At 44.1% G+C, this 17766-nt stretch overlaps 1 protein-coding gene across 1 annotated transcript in view; it reads right to left on the bottom strand.

Moving 5' to 3' along the window:
- Positions 1-1114: 1114 nt before the first annotated feature.
- Positions 1115-17766, bottom strand: part of LOC139442803 (interferon-induced protein 44-like) — a 60901-nt gene continuing 44249 nt past the window's right edge. Inside the window, exons 4-8 of the mRNA XM_071223694.1 lie at positions 15601-15656; positions 8634-8822; positions 3758-3904; positions 2492-2663; positions 1115-1994 (exon numbers count right to left, since the gene is read on the bottom strand). Of these exons, the coding sequence (XP_071079795.1) occupies positions 1597-1994; positions 2492-2663; positions 3758-3904; positions 8634-8822; positions 15601-15656 (962 nt within the window). The 3' untranslated portion in view covers positions 1115-1596. The remainder of the gene's footprint in view (positions 1995-2491; positions 2664-3757; positions 3905-8633; positions 8823-15600; positions 15657-17766) is intronic.

Here is a 17766-nt window from a genome sequence, read left to right as displayed (position 1 = left end):
ATTTTATTTACCTGTGTTGATGCTAATCCTCACTATACAGGCTGTGAAGACGTTATAGAGAGCCTACGGTGGGACGGTCTTGCGTCTGTTTTAAGCATTTAACATTGTGAACACTTGGTTTCATCACTGATTTTCAGAGGTCCTTTCATATATTTTCCACAGCTATTTGCCCTTTAGGCTAAGTGGAATCTGTTTAGGCAGACAATCTAGGCCGGTTATTCTCTTGCATTGACAATTTTTGTTTCTATGAGCTTAGTGGTATCTCATTTTAGCTAGATTAAATTACATAAGCAAGGAAGTGAATTTTGTTCACATTCTATCAACGTTTGACTGTCTTTCAATGCATGGCCGTTAACCATAAGTATGTTCAAGAGTATAGGGCCAGTAACACGTGCTAACGGTTTATGACAGCGGACGTGACCACTCTGTGATGGTATTGTGATTTTATGGTGTGATACAAAATATATTATGTTGTGTGACGCTGCAGCTGGTATTGTTGTGGTGTGATACAAAATATATTATGTTGTGTGACGCTGCAGCTAGTATTGTTGTGGTGTGATAAAAAATATATTATGTTGTGTGACGCTGCAGCTGGAATTGTTGTGGTGTGATACAGAATATATTATGTTGTGTCACGCTGCAACTGGCATTGGTGTGGTGTGAAACAGAATATACTGTTGTGTGACAATGGACATCGGGAACTATACACTGGATATTTCTTTCATCTCCCGGATACAAAAACAAAATGTATATGTCGATATTTGTAAAAAGTAAATGAACACTAACTGTAGGAAACCACGGACAATTCTACAGACGCGGGATCGGCCGTAGAGGCTTGTCTGTCACTGGTTCTGACAGTGTATAGACGACACTATATCTAGGTAGAGGTCTGAACGTGTATCTCGTTTGTCTTTATGACCAGGGGATTTCATTAGTCAGAAAAGAGTAGATTATGGCCAGACACAGACATGAAGCTGGCTGTATTGGAAGAAAGTGTCTCGACCATGCATTGTTAATTGAAACACGTTAACTGGAACCTCTGCGTCACACTTTGTTTTCATCTTTACACATGGCATATTCATTATATGAACCAAAGAGTCTTGATCATGAGAATACAGCCATTCCTGAACTCTCATTCTGACCTCAGCATTTAAATATGTTAAGTTCCAATTTGTTGTTTTGAGGAAACACTGTTTCTTGGACCTAATTATGCACGAGAACTTAGATTTGGCCTGATTTATACATATGGTCTGGAATATTATTAGGACTATTTTGAATAGAATAACATATATGTTTGGTGTGATATAACATGATAAGTTCCATTACCATTTTATCCAAACGCATTGTGCAAGCAAATGGATAGAAACCTCTCCAAGACCATTTGAACCACTTCAGTTACACTTTGTCATATTAACCTATTGACTGTCATATTGGCAGAGGATGTACCGAATATCCTTATCCAAACAGTTGTAGTTAAAGCTTATTGTATAAATCTATTGTTAAACCTTATTGTATGACGTTACACTTTGTCATATATATCCACTGACTGTTATAAAGCCAGTGGGTTGACGGCGGATGCAACTATTGCCCAGGGGGTTAGGTGTGACAGTTAGCCCTGGACCCCCTCCGTGGGGACCCCTTCCAGCAGTTGTAGTTGACGGACTCCTCGGACAGACACCTGTTTCCCCTGTACGCCTGGCTAAACAGGTGGATCTTTCCCTCGTGTTGGTCCAGGTAGTTGTACAAGTAGTCGTCGGCAAACCGCAGCATCTGCCTCAGACTGAGCAGCGCGGGAATGTCCACGTTCTGGTCCAGCTCCATCTCCTTCTCGTAGTTCTTCACGGGAAGCACGTGCGCACGTGGCAGGCCGACCAACTGCGCCACCTGGTCCACTAGTTCCCCGACTGTTGCGCTGCGGAAGATCTGGGAGAGGTCGCTCTCTACCAACAAACAGGCGCGGTCTACCTTCGTCAGGAGAACAACCTGGGGAATACCTGAAATGAAATTTGAATCCAAATCCAGAACATTTAAAGAGCCATGCGATATACCATGGTCAGAATGAGACCAGGACCCCATTGCACAAAGCGGTCTTCGGGCTACGACTGTCTTAAAGAGCATGAGAGTTACGATCGCCTTAGTGCTAAGATCTCTTTGTGCAACGGGGCCCATATATCATAGTCATTTCCAAGCCTCCTCTGTTGCTGGTCTTAAGACGGGACTTAAGGGATCGGGTGGTAAGGGTCGGTGACTTTATTGATTGCGTGGCATCGACTCCCGAGTGCGTCCATTACCTCCACACTCGAGTTCTTACAGGCCGCTGAGACATATCTGGAATATTACTGACGCGACAGAATTTATCTTACAATATCTCCCCAAATGTCACAAAATGATTCGTGCTTTTTGACATCCTATAATTTTGACCAAACCAGACGTCTTTACTTCAGTAACGATGAAGGGTACTTCCATCAATGACTGTACAAAGTCTACGTACCTCTCTGGTTGGCTCGCTGCTGTATCGACTTGATGGTTTGGAGAATCTTGTCGGGGAAGACATCCACGGTACAGCCGTCGAGGACGAAGGCGATGCAGTGGATCTTGTCGGCTAGAATCGGGCTTTTCTTGTAGCCGGCCGAGTCCGGGGAAATGGGCACTGCAGGGTTGAACTGAGGAAGGAACACCACATGAACAGACTGAGTTCGACGATGCAGGTGTCATGGTAGAACTGGTTGGTTGGATGATTTGTTGGTTGAGTGAGTGATAGGATGGTGAAATGGGTGAGTGAAAGGTTGGGTGAGCGGTTGAGTGAGTGAGTTAGTTTCTACTCCGCTTTTAGGATTATTCCAGAAGTATCCCGGCGATGATATCTCACAAAGCAGAGGCTAAACGTTGTTTTCCCATAAAGGGAAACGAGCCGGTTCTTCAATGTTACGAACGAAGGCTTTAACCACCAAATAACACTCAACCGCCCGTTTTAAACGAAGAAAATATCCGCATGTTGAAATGGGAACGTGGTCCCATGTGGCAGTCTCCCTTAATGGGAGTAAAGAAATCTTGGCACCTGTCCATCAATACAAACGATCGGAGACTAGTTTGTCTATTGGTCCAGGTGTAGATGTTTTTGGAACCTTTTCTTTTACAATATTGACCATTGACCTCACATGGTCGTCAATACGTCATTAGAACACCTGATACCACAAACAGTTAATCTGAAGTAACATGAATCACTAAAAAGGCTTACAATATTACCAAAACATTTACAGCAAAACATTTATCGAAAACGTGAGACAGTGTGTACACGCATCAGGTGTTGTATTGAGATTGCATGGACTTTGGTCTTGGTCTCATCACGAGTTGCACTGACCTGGTATCTGAGTTGCACTGACCTGGTATCTGTGTTGCACTGACCTGGTATCTGAGTTGCACTGACCTGGTATCTGTGTTGCACTGACCTGGTATCTGAGTTGCACTGACCTGGTATCTGAGTTGCACTGACCTGGTATCTGAGTTGCATTGACCTGGTATCTGAGTTGCATTGACCTGGTATCTGAGTTGCACTGACCTGGTATCTGAGTTGCATTGACCTGGTATCTGAGTTGCATTGACCTGGTATCTGAGTTGCACTGACCTGGTATCTGAGTTGCACTGACCTGGTATCTGAGTTGCACTGTCCTGGTATCTGAGTTGCACTGACCTGGTATCTGAGTTGCACTGACCTGGTATCTGAGTTGCACTGACCTGGTATCTGAGTTGCACTGACCTGGTATCTATCTGGTAGATGTCCGTCCAAGATGGCGACCAGGTCACTGTCGTCCATGCCTTGCCCTTCTTCCAGCCCACGTGTATCACACAGCCGGAACTTAAGGGGCATGCACGACTCCGAGGACCGCACCTTGTACATGCGGAACTAGAACAGACAAGTGACTCGTTACAGTTAACATTTCATCCACCTGACCTGTAACCATAGCAACTGTTCGTATGCGTACAACCTTTCCATGGCGTATGCAAAGGCATTGATATATCATTAAAAAAAATAAAACAAGAGTTTGCCACTAACGTGGCTATATCCCCCGCCCCTGTTGCAGAATTTATGACATAATTAAATCTAAACAAACACTAACCTTTTTTAACCGAGGTGGAACATGGAAATTGTAAAAAAAAGAAGAGTTTGGAACCTAAGTCCATCTTGCTGCCATGGAAACGTAAAAAATATAAATTTCTAAAAAATTTAAATAGCAAAAGGCACCAGTTCAGCATGTACCTGTCAGACCTGCAAAGTTTGATGAAAAAATATTGAACGGTTTATGAGTTATGCTCCGGAAACGAACCCTACCCTCACAGAACCTAAGTCCATCTTGTTGCCATGGAAACGTAAAAAATAAAAATTTCTAAAATTTCTAAATAGCAAAAGGCACCAGTTCAGCATGTACCTGACAGACCTGCAAAGTTTGATGAAAACATATTGAACGGTTTATGAGTTATGCTCCGGAAACAAAACGTGACGGACGGACGGACGGACGGAGCCCCCGCTTTGATGGGCGGGGGATAATAAAGTAAAATAACTAGTGTAAATAAATCATGTATTGTTCAATTAATATTCAATGAAACCTTCAAGCCACACAACCGTATGTGCACTATAAACAAAAACAACGAGTCATATAATATTTACACTAAACGTATACATATTTAATTGCATTGGCCTTTTACTTGCGCGAATGCTCTAGGAATCTATGGAATATTCAACAGATTCAATATCTAAATTGTCTCAAAGTATAAATGGGTTTGGCAAAAAGATGATAAACGCTATAAAACATCACGGGGCTGAAAACAGTCGTGGAAACACTGCAAACCTGAAGTCCAAAGCACAACTATGATACCGTATCAAATACATCACCGTCGAATAATCATTTCTTGTTTGTTTCACTTAAAGCCACCACCCAACAGGGTGTATACTTTCTTTCCACCGACAGTTTATTAGAATATAGCCAAAACAAGAGACCGTAATATTTGTGTTACTACGCCCACTTTGGGATTTACGGTATGAAGCCCGTAGTAGCGTTTCTTACAGTGTGGAAGTAGGACCTAAATATACACTTTTGTCGCGTAGCCCGTTGTCCAATGTCATCAATGGGTCTGATTCAGAACCTCCACGGGAGCCATACCAAGGACAACACTAAAAAGCATGTCGTGCATATGGAATTGTATTGAGTCTTAATTTGGTTTTGCAGCACACACAGATAATTAAAATCGTTGGGGGAAAGGTGGTGGATGGACGGACCTGCCGCTGGGGCCTGGGTCCGTATTGCCTCACAACGACTACTACACCACGCCAAGCAATATCAGAGCCGACACTTCCATGGAAATGTTGCTCATCGTCCATCTTGTTCTGTTGTCCTTCCACTCTACATCTCCTCCAGGACCCCGACAACAATCCCGCCATCATTCAGTAGTGCCATTGATCAACTCTCAACTCTCACGCTGCTCTTTTATATATTACGTTCACCAGGACTTCTTTCCCCACTGCCGACACCGAGGTTTGGTTTTATAGCAAATTACATGAAACCAATCCCGAATGATGTATGAAAGCGTGCATGGTTTCTGGTAAAGCCCGATTAGACTGCTGCTATTGATTGTAGCTGTTTCCACCTCCTGGGGCGCTGGACATAGCCATCAGATGGAATATACTTCATGGGCAATATTCCCGACGGGAATCAATGAGTACATGGCCTGCTATTATCACGGCTAACTGACAGTCGTCCCGGTTCACTCCTCCATACAACAGATATGTCGGTAGAACATACACTGTAGAATATGCTATGTGGCGTACGGATCTGTTACTCAAGTGACTCAAGGCTTTATTGCAGAAATACTTAAATGTCACAGGCCTATACACATCTGTATGGATAGCAGATGTACACAAATAATGTTGAATGTTTATTTCACTTGGCTTATCATTTGTTAATTTCACTGCAGGTAATATATAAGCTGTTAAGGACATTAATACATTGATATTTACAGACGACATTAATTCAATAAACGTAAATATATTTGAATGGAGCTTGGTATTACAGAGAAAACTTTGATGAAACGGATACAGGAGTACAAAGTGGCATTTGTCATATCTGAATTGTAAATTACATATTTTACACAGTCTGAATTCCTTCGGGATTTTGATAAATCTTCCTGTTTCAATATTTGAGGCCTAGTATTTAAAGCGTTCGCCCAAAGACCTGGCCCATTTCCGGTGTCCCCCGCCGTGATATTGCTGGAATCTTGCTAAAAGTGGCGTAAAACCATCCTCGCTCACTAACTCACTAAATCTGGAAAATGCAGTTCTATTCTGAGTCTATATTGAGTCGCATTATTTACTAGGAGTCAGCAGTCGTATTAATTTGGAAACCCATTAATTTTAAGGTTTACAGTATTTATTAGCGTAAGCTACACGGTGGGATTACATCCATTGGTAGAAACTGACCCACTTGAAAAGCAACAAGGACACTATGAGTTACATGTGTCAGCCAAGGTCGAGGGATGTACAAAAACGCCCGTAAAATCCCGTACCCCCGCAACTCACACATGTAACGAATTTATCATAACGAGTTCACAAGGTACAAATATGAAATGATAGCTATCTTGAATGGCAATTCAAAATACGAAGATGACCAATAATGACGAAGTGAGGTCATCAGTACATGCTGGCCAGTCAAATGGTTCTTTACAAAACGGCGACTTGCCAATCAGATTGCTTGATTCTGTTTCGAATAAGGATTGAGTGAGTTGGGTTTAACGCCGCTTTGAACAGTATTCCAGTTATATCACGGCGTGTCAGCTTTATGTGGGAGGAAAGCCCGAAGTGATGCAGGTCTCAGACGTTTACCACTCCGGTGAAACCCACGAGCACGGGTATGGTGCTGACAAACCTCGAAATAAAATCGGTTCGAACCGGGATTCGAACCCACAATAGGTTTCTGGCGTGCCCAAGGGACGCAACTCTGTACAGCGAATCACGGCGCCATAGACGACTTGGCTACCCGTGCCCCCTCGAATAAGGATACAATTACAGACGGGATCTGTGTGGTGAGGTGTCGAACAGAAATGTGTGGATTAAGGTTACTGATTATACATATTTGTAACATTCGGGCATACTTCATGAAATAGATACAAGATACCTAGTTCCTGGGAGAGAACGGACGACGACTACTACGTCTGTACGACGTTTTGCGGCTTCCTTCTCCTTGTGGAGACATGACATACAGTAGACAGATAATTTGCCACTTTGTCATCCCGTGTGCTTCTAGTCTCCCAGAAACATGTGGGTGTCTATCAGTCCTGTTTGTGCTCCCGGGCGCATGGAGATCCGGGTTGACATAGGTCTTCAGCACCCAATGCTTCCCGTAAGAGACGATTATGCTTGTCGTAAGAGGCGACCAACGGGATCGGGTAGTCAAGCTCGCTGTCTTGGTTGATGCTTGTCATAGATCCCAATTGCGTGGACCGCCGTCATATAGCTGGACTATTGCTTAGTGCGGCGTTAAAAAACCAACCAACCAACCACCCAACTTAACCTATAATCATCTTAATCTCTCTCTTGAATTGCAATTTTTTATACTGTTAATCCTCCACCTGCCATTTATATTCTGTACCATATTCATCACTCCAGATAAGTCCCAAAGAGGGACAGGTCAGCCGAAATTGCTAAGGCTAAGGCGACCTCTTAAGCACTAAAGCAACAAACGTCGCCTCTACAGTAAAATACAGAAGGTGTTATCCATACATTGTCTACTTATTTCTCAACTGCTAAGACATTCCTACCAAACAAGACATAGTATCAGTCAGTGTACGTGGTGTGGCATTGCTCTCATATCAACCCTTCATTTCGTTCACAGTTTCTATACTGCGTCAGTCACCACTCTGTCCAATCCCCTACTCCTTCTCTGCCAGCTAATCCCGGAAGTGTCATGCCGACTCACACCAGAGTGACATCCGTACCGCCCCAGTGTCAGTGTTCCGGGGTAATGTATGCCGCAGTAATCTCTCAAACAGATAAAAACGTACAAGATAAATAAGCAACACTGAGAAAAATATAACTGTGATATGTTATCATTTAATCGATGCCCCAATCAGCGTGTCTCATTACCACCGCCGGCCGCCAGGCCCCATGGTGGGAAACAGCGTGCAGTCAAAGAAACAGGTTAATCATTATCCAGTGATAGCGTTTATGCCTCTTTTCCCCATGTCCCCTATGTTAGCGATAACTACGTCAATAAACTCTGGCTGCAGGCCTTTCTGCAGAGTGTACTGGAATTTAAGGGAAAGAAAACCTAAAGCAAATATACATGATATACTAGTGATCAGCTGGAGATAATTGTGAGACGATTCCCCTTGAGAACTCTAACTCCAATTCACAAAACCAGCAACGATTTGTAAATGATAGTCGCCAAAGCATGCGGTAAGATACACTATTTCAGAAACGTGTCCTAATAACTTTTAAAAGCCTTCTAATTTCACCTTTTTTCTGAAACCCAGAACCAGTTCCCGACTGACATGGAGAGCCTCTACGACCGGGAGCTAGACACCCACCCTTTTGTTAATGCCCCTGCTCGTAAAAAACGTTGAATTCCTGTTTTCCAACTTACCATGGTAGTTAGGCTATGTTCGGCACTTCCGCTGCAGGCCTGACTCGTCACGTGACCTCTAAATATGGAGTTGATGGTGTTGAAGTAGCTGGATTTGCCGGCCCCGACGGCCCCGATCATCAGGATGTTGACATTGTTCACCTTAAGGCCTCCGAGCGGTGCATACAGGTCAATGTAGGACTTGAGTGCCTGGAAATACACAGATTATGCCCATAAGTATCGTTGAAATGGATTAAAAAAACTACATCGTGTGGACTGGGACGGGATCTGTGTGGTGAGGTATCGTACAGAAATGTGTGGATTGAAGGTTACTGAGTCATATTTCTAACATTCAGGCGTACTTCATGAAATAGATACAAGATACCTAGTTCCTGGGAGAGACCGGACGACGACTACTACGTCTGTACGACGTTTTGCGGCTTCCTTCTCCTTGTGGAGACATGACATACAGTAGACAGATAATTTGCCACTTTGTCATCCCGAGTGCTTCTAGTCTCCCAGAAACATGTGGGTATCTAGCAATCCTTTTTGAGCTCTGGGCAACCTGAAGATCCGGGGTAGAATAGGTATTCAGCAATCCATGCTTGCCGTAAGATACGATTATGCTTGTTGTAAGAGGTGACTAAGGGGATCGGGTGGCCAGGCTCGATGACTTGGTTGATGCATGTCATCATATTCCAATTGCGCGGATCGATGCTCATGATGACAATCACTGGATTGTCTGAACCAGACTCGATTATTTCCAGTGTACTACTGTCAGTCAATGTATGAACCATTCATTACCACTGTCTGAACCACCACGTGTACCATTGTCAAACCATTGTGCGTTTACTTTATGTGAAGGTGGCGAGTATTCTTAATTGTTCAGTCCATGTTATACTGTCTTAGCAGGGAATGGGTTTTTCTTCCATCAACACCCAGACTACGTATGTATGCATGCGAAGCATCTGATCGCGCATGACATAGTGTAACGTGTACTTCTGTCATGCATCTATGCACATATGAGGAAGATGTGTAGTGTTTACAAATATGGAAGAAAATCGATGAAGGACTTGAATGGTCCTTTATGGGATTGATGCTTTCATTGTGTTTCTTTGTTTGATGCAAAGGGCAAGTGAAACATCCACTGTTGATCTAAGCAAGCGCAGTTAACATGAAGTAGGAGAAGTATTTATATAGAACTTATCTCTAGAAACAGATACATTAGAAAGAATAAGTGGAAGTGGTCTGAGGAAAGTAAGACGCCGTCGGATTGATCTGTGTCAGCAATTGCCCCATATACAACATAAGTAAGATTGACCAACTCGTATCACTACAAAGCCCCGAGGCCTGCGATCGGTTGCTGCTCTGACAGACTGGATGGTATATCGTCTGGCAAAATGGATGGTATATCGTCTGACAGACTGGATGGTATATCGTCTGGCTGACTGGATGGTATATCGTCTGACTGACTGGATGGTATATCGTCTGACAGACTGGATGGTATATCGTCTGACTGACCGGATGGTATATCGTCTGACAGACTGGATGGTATATCGTCTGACAGACTGGATGGTATATCGTCTGACAGACTGGATGGTATATCGTCTGACAGACTGGATGGTATATCGTCTGGCAAAATGGATGGTATATCGTCTGGCTGACTGGATGGTATATCGTCTGGCAAAATGGATGGTATATCGTCTGACAGACTGGATGGTATATCGTCTGGCTGACTGGATGGTATATCGTCTGGCAAAATGGATGGTATATCGTCTGACAGACTGGATGGTATATCGCCTGACAGACTGGATGGTATATCGTCTGACAGACAGGATTGTATATCGTCTGGCAAAATGGATCGTTCATCGTCAAACCAACTGAAATGGTTCATCTGAATCATACATTTTCTGACAAGCTGAAATGGTTCATCGTCTGACAGACTGGGTTGTACATATCTGAATGGTTCACGGTCAGGACGACTGAAGGCCACTGCGTTTGAATGGTTCACTGTCTGACAGACCGAAGGATGCATCGACTGAGGTTTTCGGTTTAATGGCTAGGATACATCAATAAAGTAAACCGCTGTCTAAAAAGTGGCACGGCACATCGATTTGTAACGTGCTTGAGGAGCGAGGTAGACCATCACTGACCTACTCATTGGGTCGGTGAGCACGTTTCAATGATTAGCAACATACGCACTGGTGGCTCCATCAACTCCACTGGCTCCACAGAGACTGAGTGCTATGGATAGGTGGAACATCGCATTTAGCTTTGTCTGAACAACTAGGGGATATTGTCGAACGTGTAATCATATCGTGGTGACGGCAGTTGCAATGCTATTAGATGAAAGTAAGTCCACCTGGCAAGTTCCACCTGCTGTACCACCATCTGATCTCACTGATAGAAAGTCCACCTGTTGTACCACCATCTGATCTCACTGATAGCAAGTCCACGTGTTGTATAACCATCTGGTCTCACTGATAGCAAGTCCACGTGTTGTACCACCATCTGGTCTCACTGATAGAATGTCCACGTGTTGTACCACCATCTGATCTCACTGATAGCAAGTCCACGTGTTGTACCACCATCTGGTCTCACTGATAGCAAGTCCACGTGTTGTACCACCATCTGATCTCACTGATAGCAAGTCCACGTGTTGTACCACCATCTGATCTCACTGATAGCAAGTCCACGTGTTGTACCACCATCTGATCTCACTGATAGCAAGTCCACGTGTTGTACCACCATCTGATCTCACTGATAGCAAGTCCACGTGTTGTACCACCATCTGGTCACACTGATAGCAAGTCCACGTGTTGTACCACCATCTAATCTCACTGATAGAAAGTCCACGTGTTGTACCACCATCTGGTCTCACTGATAGCAAGTCCACCTGTTGTACCACCATCTGATCTCACTGATAGAAAGTCCACGTGTTGTACCACCATCTGGTCTCACTGATAGCAAGTCCACCTGTTGTACCACCATCTGATCTCACTGATAGCAAGTCCACGTGTTGTACCACCATCTGATCTCACTGATAGAAAGTCCACGTGTTGTACCACCATCTGATCTCACTGATAGCAAGTCCGCATGTTGTATAACCATCTGGTCTCACTGATAGCAAGTCCACGTGTTGTATAACCATCTGATCTCACTGATAGCAAGTCCACGTGTTGTATAACCATCTGGTCTCACTGATAGCAAGTCCACGTGTTGTACCACCATCTGATCTCACTGATAGCAAGTCCACCTGTTGTATAACCATCTGATCTCACTGATAGCAAGTCCACGTGTTGTATAACCATCTGATCTAACTGATAGCAAGTCCACGTGTTGTATAACCATCTGGTCTCACTGATAGCAAGTCCACGTGTTGTACCACCATCTAATCTCACTGATAGCAAGTCCACGTGTTGTACCACCATCTGGTCTCACTGATAGCAAGTCCACGTGTTGTACCACCATGTGATCTCACTGTTAGCAAGTCCAAGTGTTGTACCACCATCTGGTCTCACTGATAGCAAGTCCACGTGTTGTATAACCATCTGGTCTCACTGATAGCAAGTCCACGTGTTGTATAACCATCTGATCTCACTGATAGCAAGTCCACGTGTTGTATAACCATCTGGTCTCACTGATAGCAAGTCCACGTGTTGTACCACCATCTGATCTCACTGATAGCAAGTCCACGTGTTGTATAACCATCTGGTCTCACTGATAGCAAGTCCACGTGTTGTATAACCATCTGATCTAACTGATAGCAAGTCCACGTGTTGTATAACCATCTGGTCTCACTGATAGCAAGTCCACGTGTTGTACCACCATCTAATCTCACTGATAGCAAGTCCACGTGTTGTACCACCATCTGGTCTCACTGATAGCAAGTCCACGTGTTGTACCACCATGTGATCTTACTGTTAGCAAGTCCAAGTGTTGTACCACCATCTGGTCTCACTGATAGCAAGTCCACGTGTTGTACCACCATCTGGTGACACTGATAGCAAGTCCATGTGTTGTACCACCATCTGATCTCACTGATAGCAAGTCCACGTGTGGTATAACCATCTGGTCTCACTGATAGCAAGTCCACGTGTTGTATAACCATCTGATCTAACTGATAGCAAGTCCACGTGTTGTATAACCATCTGGTCTCACTGATAGAAAGTCCACGTGTTGTACCACCATCTGATCTCACTGATAACAAGTCCACGTGTTGTACCACCATCTGGTCTCACTGATAGCAAGTCCACGTGTTGTACCACCATGTGATCTCACTGTTAGCAAGTCCAAGTGTTGTATAACCATCTGGTCTCACTGATAGCAAGTCCACGTGTTGTACCACCATCTGGTGACACTGATAGCAAGTCCACGTGTTGTACCACCATCTGATCTCACTGATAGAAAGTCCACGTGTTGTACCACCATCTGGTCTCACTGATAGCAAGTCCACGTACCACCATCTGGTCTCACTGATAGCAAGTCCATGTGCTGTATAACCATCTGGTCTCACTGATAGCAAGTCCACGTGTTGTACCACCATCTGATCTCACTGATAGCAAGTCCACCTGTTGTACCACCATCTGGTCTCACTGATAGAAAGTCCACCTGTTGTATCACCATCTGATCTCACTGATAGCAAGTCCACGTGTTGTACCACCATCTGGTCTCACTGATAGCAAGTCCACGTGTTGTACCACCATCTGGTGACACTGATAGCAAGTCCACGTGTTGTACCACCATCTGATCTCACTGATAGCAAGTCCACGTGTTGTACCACCATCTGGTCTCACTGATAGCAAGTCCACGTGTTGTACCACCATCTGATCTCGCTTCATATTGTCAAGTCCACGGGCTGCAATACTGGTATGAATCTGATCTCGCTAATATCAAGGCTACGTCTGATATCACAACCACTAGCCAGGTCCACGTGTTCTAACACCGTTGATCTCACTACTTGTCATTAATAAGTCCACAAGTTGGAACAGTTTCAGACATCTTCACTATCTTCCCGTTGCTCTTACTATGAGACTATTTGGACAATACTACATTTCTCCAAATAGCCATCAGCGATAATGCATCAGTCACATCCTGTTTTAAGTTAGACCTTTGTCTTTCCAACCATAATTACAATATTTACGCGTCAGTGATCCATAAAACATTCCAATCGCTGAAAGAAAAATCTAATGTTGCTGCTCTTTCGAGGATGATAAATCAGCACTTTCACGACCCAATTAATATCCTCGTTAAGGGTCTACATTATCACTTCATGGCCCCAATCGGTCATATTTAGCATATATGATATTTGAGCTACATAACACTTGCCCTAATGGAGGCGTCGGGTGACATTTATATGCTGTTGCAGTGCCATTAAGCGTAGCAGCCATTTGCACATACACACAAGGCTGAGTTCCATTGCAAAGAATTATGGCTTGCACATGAAAGTCGATTCATTCGGAAGAGGAGCGAAAGCATAACGATGCTTGGGAAATTAAATGCACCCAACCCGGTCAAACATCAAACCAGATCCCTTGCAGCTCACAGACCCGGCATATTATAGAGGACGTTACGCAAACAGGAACGCTTTCCTGGAATATTTATCGACCGTTTTATCCCCAATTTAGAACTAAGGGATTTATTCAATTATCAATGAGAATATTTATGGCTAATTTCAAAACTCATAATCAGACATACCAATTATTTAGATTATCTGTTTATTAATCGATGCATTCTGGGAACGTTATATTCGATTGAGAGGGGAAGTGGTCAGCTAAAGGTCGGCGTTATATGTTGACTGCAGTGTGTTCTATCACGTCGTTCAAGTCATTTTGTATACTCATTATAGTCGCTGCTTGCCACAACGAGTTGATTATTGTTTTCTGTGAAGGAAATATATTACATTATCGTCACAAACAGGCAATTTCCCGGTAATGATCGCAGAGATTGGCTATACTCGCTCGATGTATTAGAATGTGTTAAGGCTACCCAGTCAATATCAACCAGCTTTGTCCGCCACGTATTTCGATGATGCTATAATACAGCTTGTTACAGACGCGGTGTTCAGGTGGGGCGAGGGATGAACCTTTTACGATATATCAGAGTATATCACACAACAGATATATCTTCAACAGATCAGTAATGACGGAATGCTCGTGGATATCCCCAGCAACGTTAATGGCGGTACGACAGATCGTCATGATCCGGATTTACCGTACCACGCGCCAAAGTATTATCATTCTATATGTGGATGCAGTGGACGCGTTTGATTGTTTGTTTGTTTGTTGTTAAACGCCGCAGTCTGTTTGTTGTTTAACGCTGCACTCAGCAATATTTCAGCTATTTGACGGCGGTCTGTAAAATAATCGAGTTTGGACCAGACAATCCAGTGATTGACATCATGAACATCGATCCACGCAATTGGGATACGAATTGATGCATGAACCAAGTCAGGGAGCCTGACCCCCCGATCCCGTAGTCACCTCCCACGAAAAGCCTAGTCCTATTTAACGGCAAGAATAGGTTTACAAACATGATTCGAGGTGAGGTCAAATGAAACGTCGCGTTACATAGCGACGTGCACGTGTGTGTCTAAGTGTCTGTCTGTCTGCCTGCTTGTGCGGATTACTGCCGGTTTTAGAGCCAGCCCACTGAGACACCATGCCACAGTTTAACATGGATACCCTACTCAGACACAGTATGCTGACTCCGAGCTAACCAGTCCTTGTTTTATTCCCGAAGTCCGCGCGTCAGGCAGGGTAACAACAAATGCCATCTTTTAACGTCTTTAAGTATGACGCTGTAAGGAGTCTGTACCGCCGCCTTTCCGTTCTGAATTTATAATGAGCCATATACCATTCAGTGATAGTTCATGCATTCGATTATTAATACACCGATCAATAGACCAGTATGCACACGACTTTCATTCTCAACTCCCTGAGGAGTATACCACTAGATGACTACTATCTGAGACAGAGAGTCCGCCTACCTTAGTGTTCAGTTCAGGTAGCTTCCGCCACGGCTCCTCGCTCAAGTCATTGCTGTCTGAAATAGAAGAACAAGACGTCATTGCCGGCAGCAACATCGCCTACGCATCAAAACCCACGGAAAGACGTCAATACAGTCAACAAAAGGTCGAAGTTGCGTTTAGGTTTGCTGCAATTTCAGAGCAAATCAACTCAATGAATCTACTCAGTGAAACGTTTCAACGAAACTACTCAATGAAGTTGAAGCGAACCAATTGACCTCGGCATGCTTTTAAATGAAAAAAGCTAATTTCATGTCTTCCTGAAAACGCGATCAAGGAACATATTAGGAAAACAAGTGTTATAATGTATGGGTGGAACACAGCAATGGCCAAAGGAACAGCAACACAGCCGTGTATGGTCTATATCCATGGTGTTTGATCCAAAAGCCATACTTCCATCGATGCTCCCGAACTTGTCAAACATTTGCTAAACGCAACCAAATAACGATGCCATGTCGAACACATTGCTCATACTTCGAAATCAAGATCCCTGTGAGGATAGGCACGAATCGGAGCAGGCACTAGATCAGGGTTGTCGCAAGTTCAGGGTAGTCTCTTGTTCAGGGTAGTCGCAAGTTCAGGGTAGTCTCTAGTTCAGGGTAGTCGCGTTCGACCCTCCGAAGTTTAGGGTAGTCGCAAGTTCAGGGTAGTATCTAGTTCAGAGCAGTCTCTAGTTTAGGGTAGTCTCTAGTTTAGGGTAGTCTCTAGTTCAGGGTAGTCGCTAGTTCAGGGTAGTCTCTAGTTCAGGAGAGTCTCTAGTTTAGGGTAGTCTCTAGTTTAGGGTAGTGTCTAGTTCAGGGTAGTCCCTAGTGCAGGGTAGTCTCTAGTTCAGGATAGTCGCTAGTTCAGGGTAGTCTCTAGTTCAGGGTACTCTCTAGTTCAGGAGAGTCTCTAGTTTAGGGTAGTCTCTAGTTCAGGGGAGTCTCTAGTTCAGGGGAGTCTCTAGTTCAGGGTACTGTCTAGTTCAGGATACTCTCTAGTTTAGGGTAGTCTTTAGTTCAGGGTAGTCTCTAGTTCAGGATAGTCTCTAGTTCAGGGTGGTCGCTAGTTCAGGGTAGTCTCTAGTTCAGGGTAGTCGCTAGTTCAGGGTAACTCTAGTTCAGGAAAGTCGCTGGTTCTTGGTAAGCACAATATTATTATTCCCCGCTTCCAACGAGAGGCACGACAAGCGCACTAAGACGATCCCTGCCTGGTGAAGCGACTCACAGATCAGGACGTAATGTTCAGTGCTGATCAAAGCCCATGACTCACATTGATGAAAGGTTTAGTCGGTTTTCTATATATAGACCCATCTTCATGTAGGTTCCGTGTACTTAAAGTACTGGGAATCACTGAAGACGGCCCTTGTATCTAATCAGATAGCGGATCTGCCCTCAACATAGAACGGAGAGACACGAGAACTAGCAAGTCATTTTACTGAGTGTAATTGGTATACTGTATGTTTGTTGGTTGGTTGTCACACTCAGCAATATTCCAGATACAATACGGCGGTCTGTAAATATTCAAGTCAGGCCAGACAATCCAGTTATTGACATCATGAGCATCGATCTAGGGCAACTGGTATACGATGACATGCATCATCCAAGTCAGCGAGACTGACCACCCGATCCTGTCAATCGCCTCTTGCTACAGATATTCACGGGTCCACGGCTGCATGTGTAAGTGGTTTGTAGAGAGGATTGCCTATATCTGTACTAATGTCCAGGGAAACCAGTAGACCCCACCTTAGTGCGGACTCAAACCCGGACCATCGTCATAACAGACTGACACCCTGACCATTCGACCACCCAGCCAATATACATTTACCACATATCCCCAACACCGCGATACAGAATGAATTAATAATTGACAACAGCGCACGTGAGGACAATTCCAGCAATTGTGCTCATTACGTCCCCAGAGAGGGAACTATTATTTCTCTTTTACGTTTTTAAGAATGGACTGAATAACTTTCCCTCGCAGCTCCACGGCTCACAATGGCGCACGCGAAACCGGGGAATGGTTTGCAGCGTTTCTTGCATTAACTAATTCTGCAGGCAATTATTCCACGGAATAATATAGGCCGTTTGTCCCCGAAGACAAGCCAACAAATGTATTACCTCATCTGAATATTCTCCGCGCGCCGTT

This window comes from Haliotis cracherodii, unplaced genomic scaffold, assembly GCF_022045235.1.
Source record: "Haliotis cracherodii isolate W230 unplaced genomic scaffold, xgHalCrac1.p SCAF_5, whole genome shotgun sequence".
In the NCBI taxonomy this organism is placed as follows: domain Eukaryota; kingdom Metazoa; phylum Mollusca; class Gastropoda; order Lepetellida; family Haliotidae; genus Haliotis; species Haliotis cracherodii.
The sequence above is the reverse complement of the archived record's forward strand: the minus strand, read 5'-3'. Positions and strand labels throughout refer to the sequence as shown.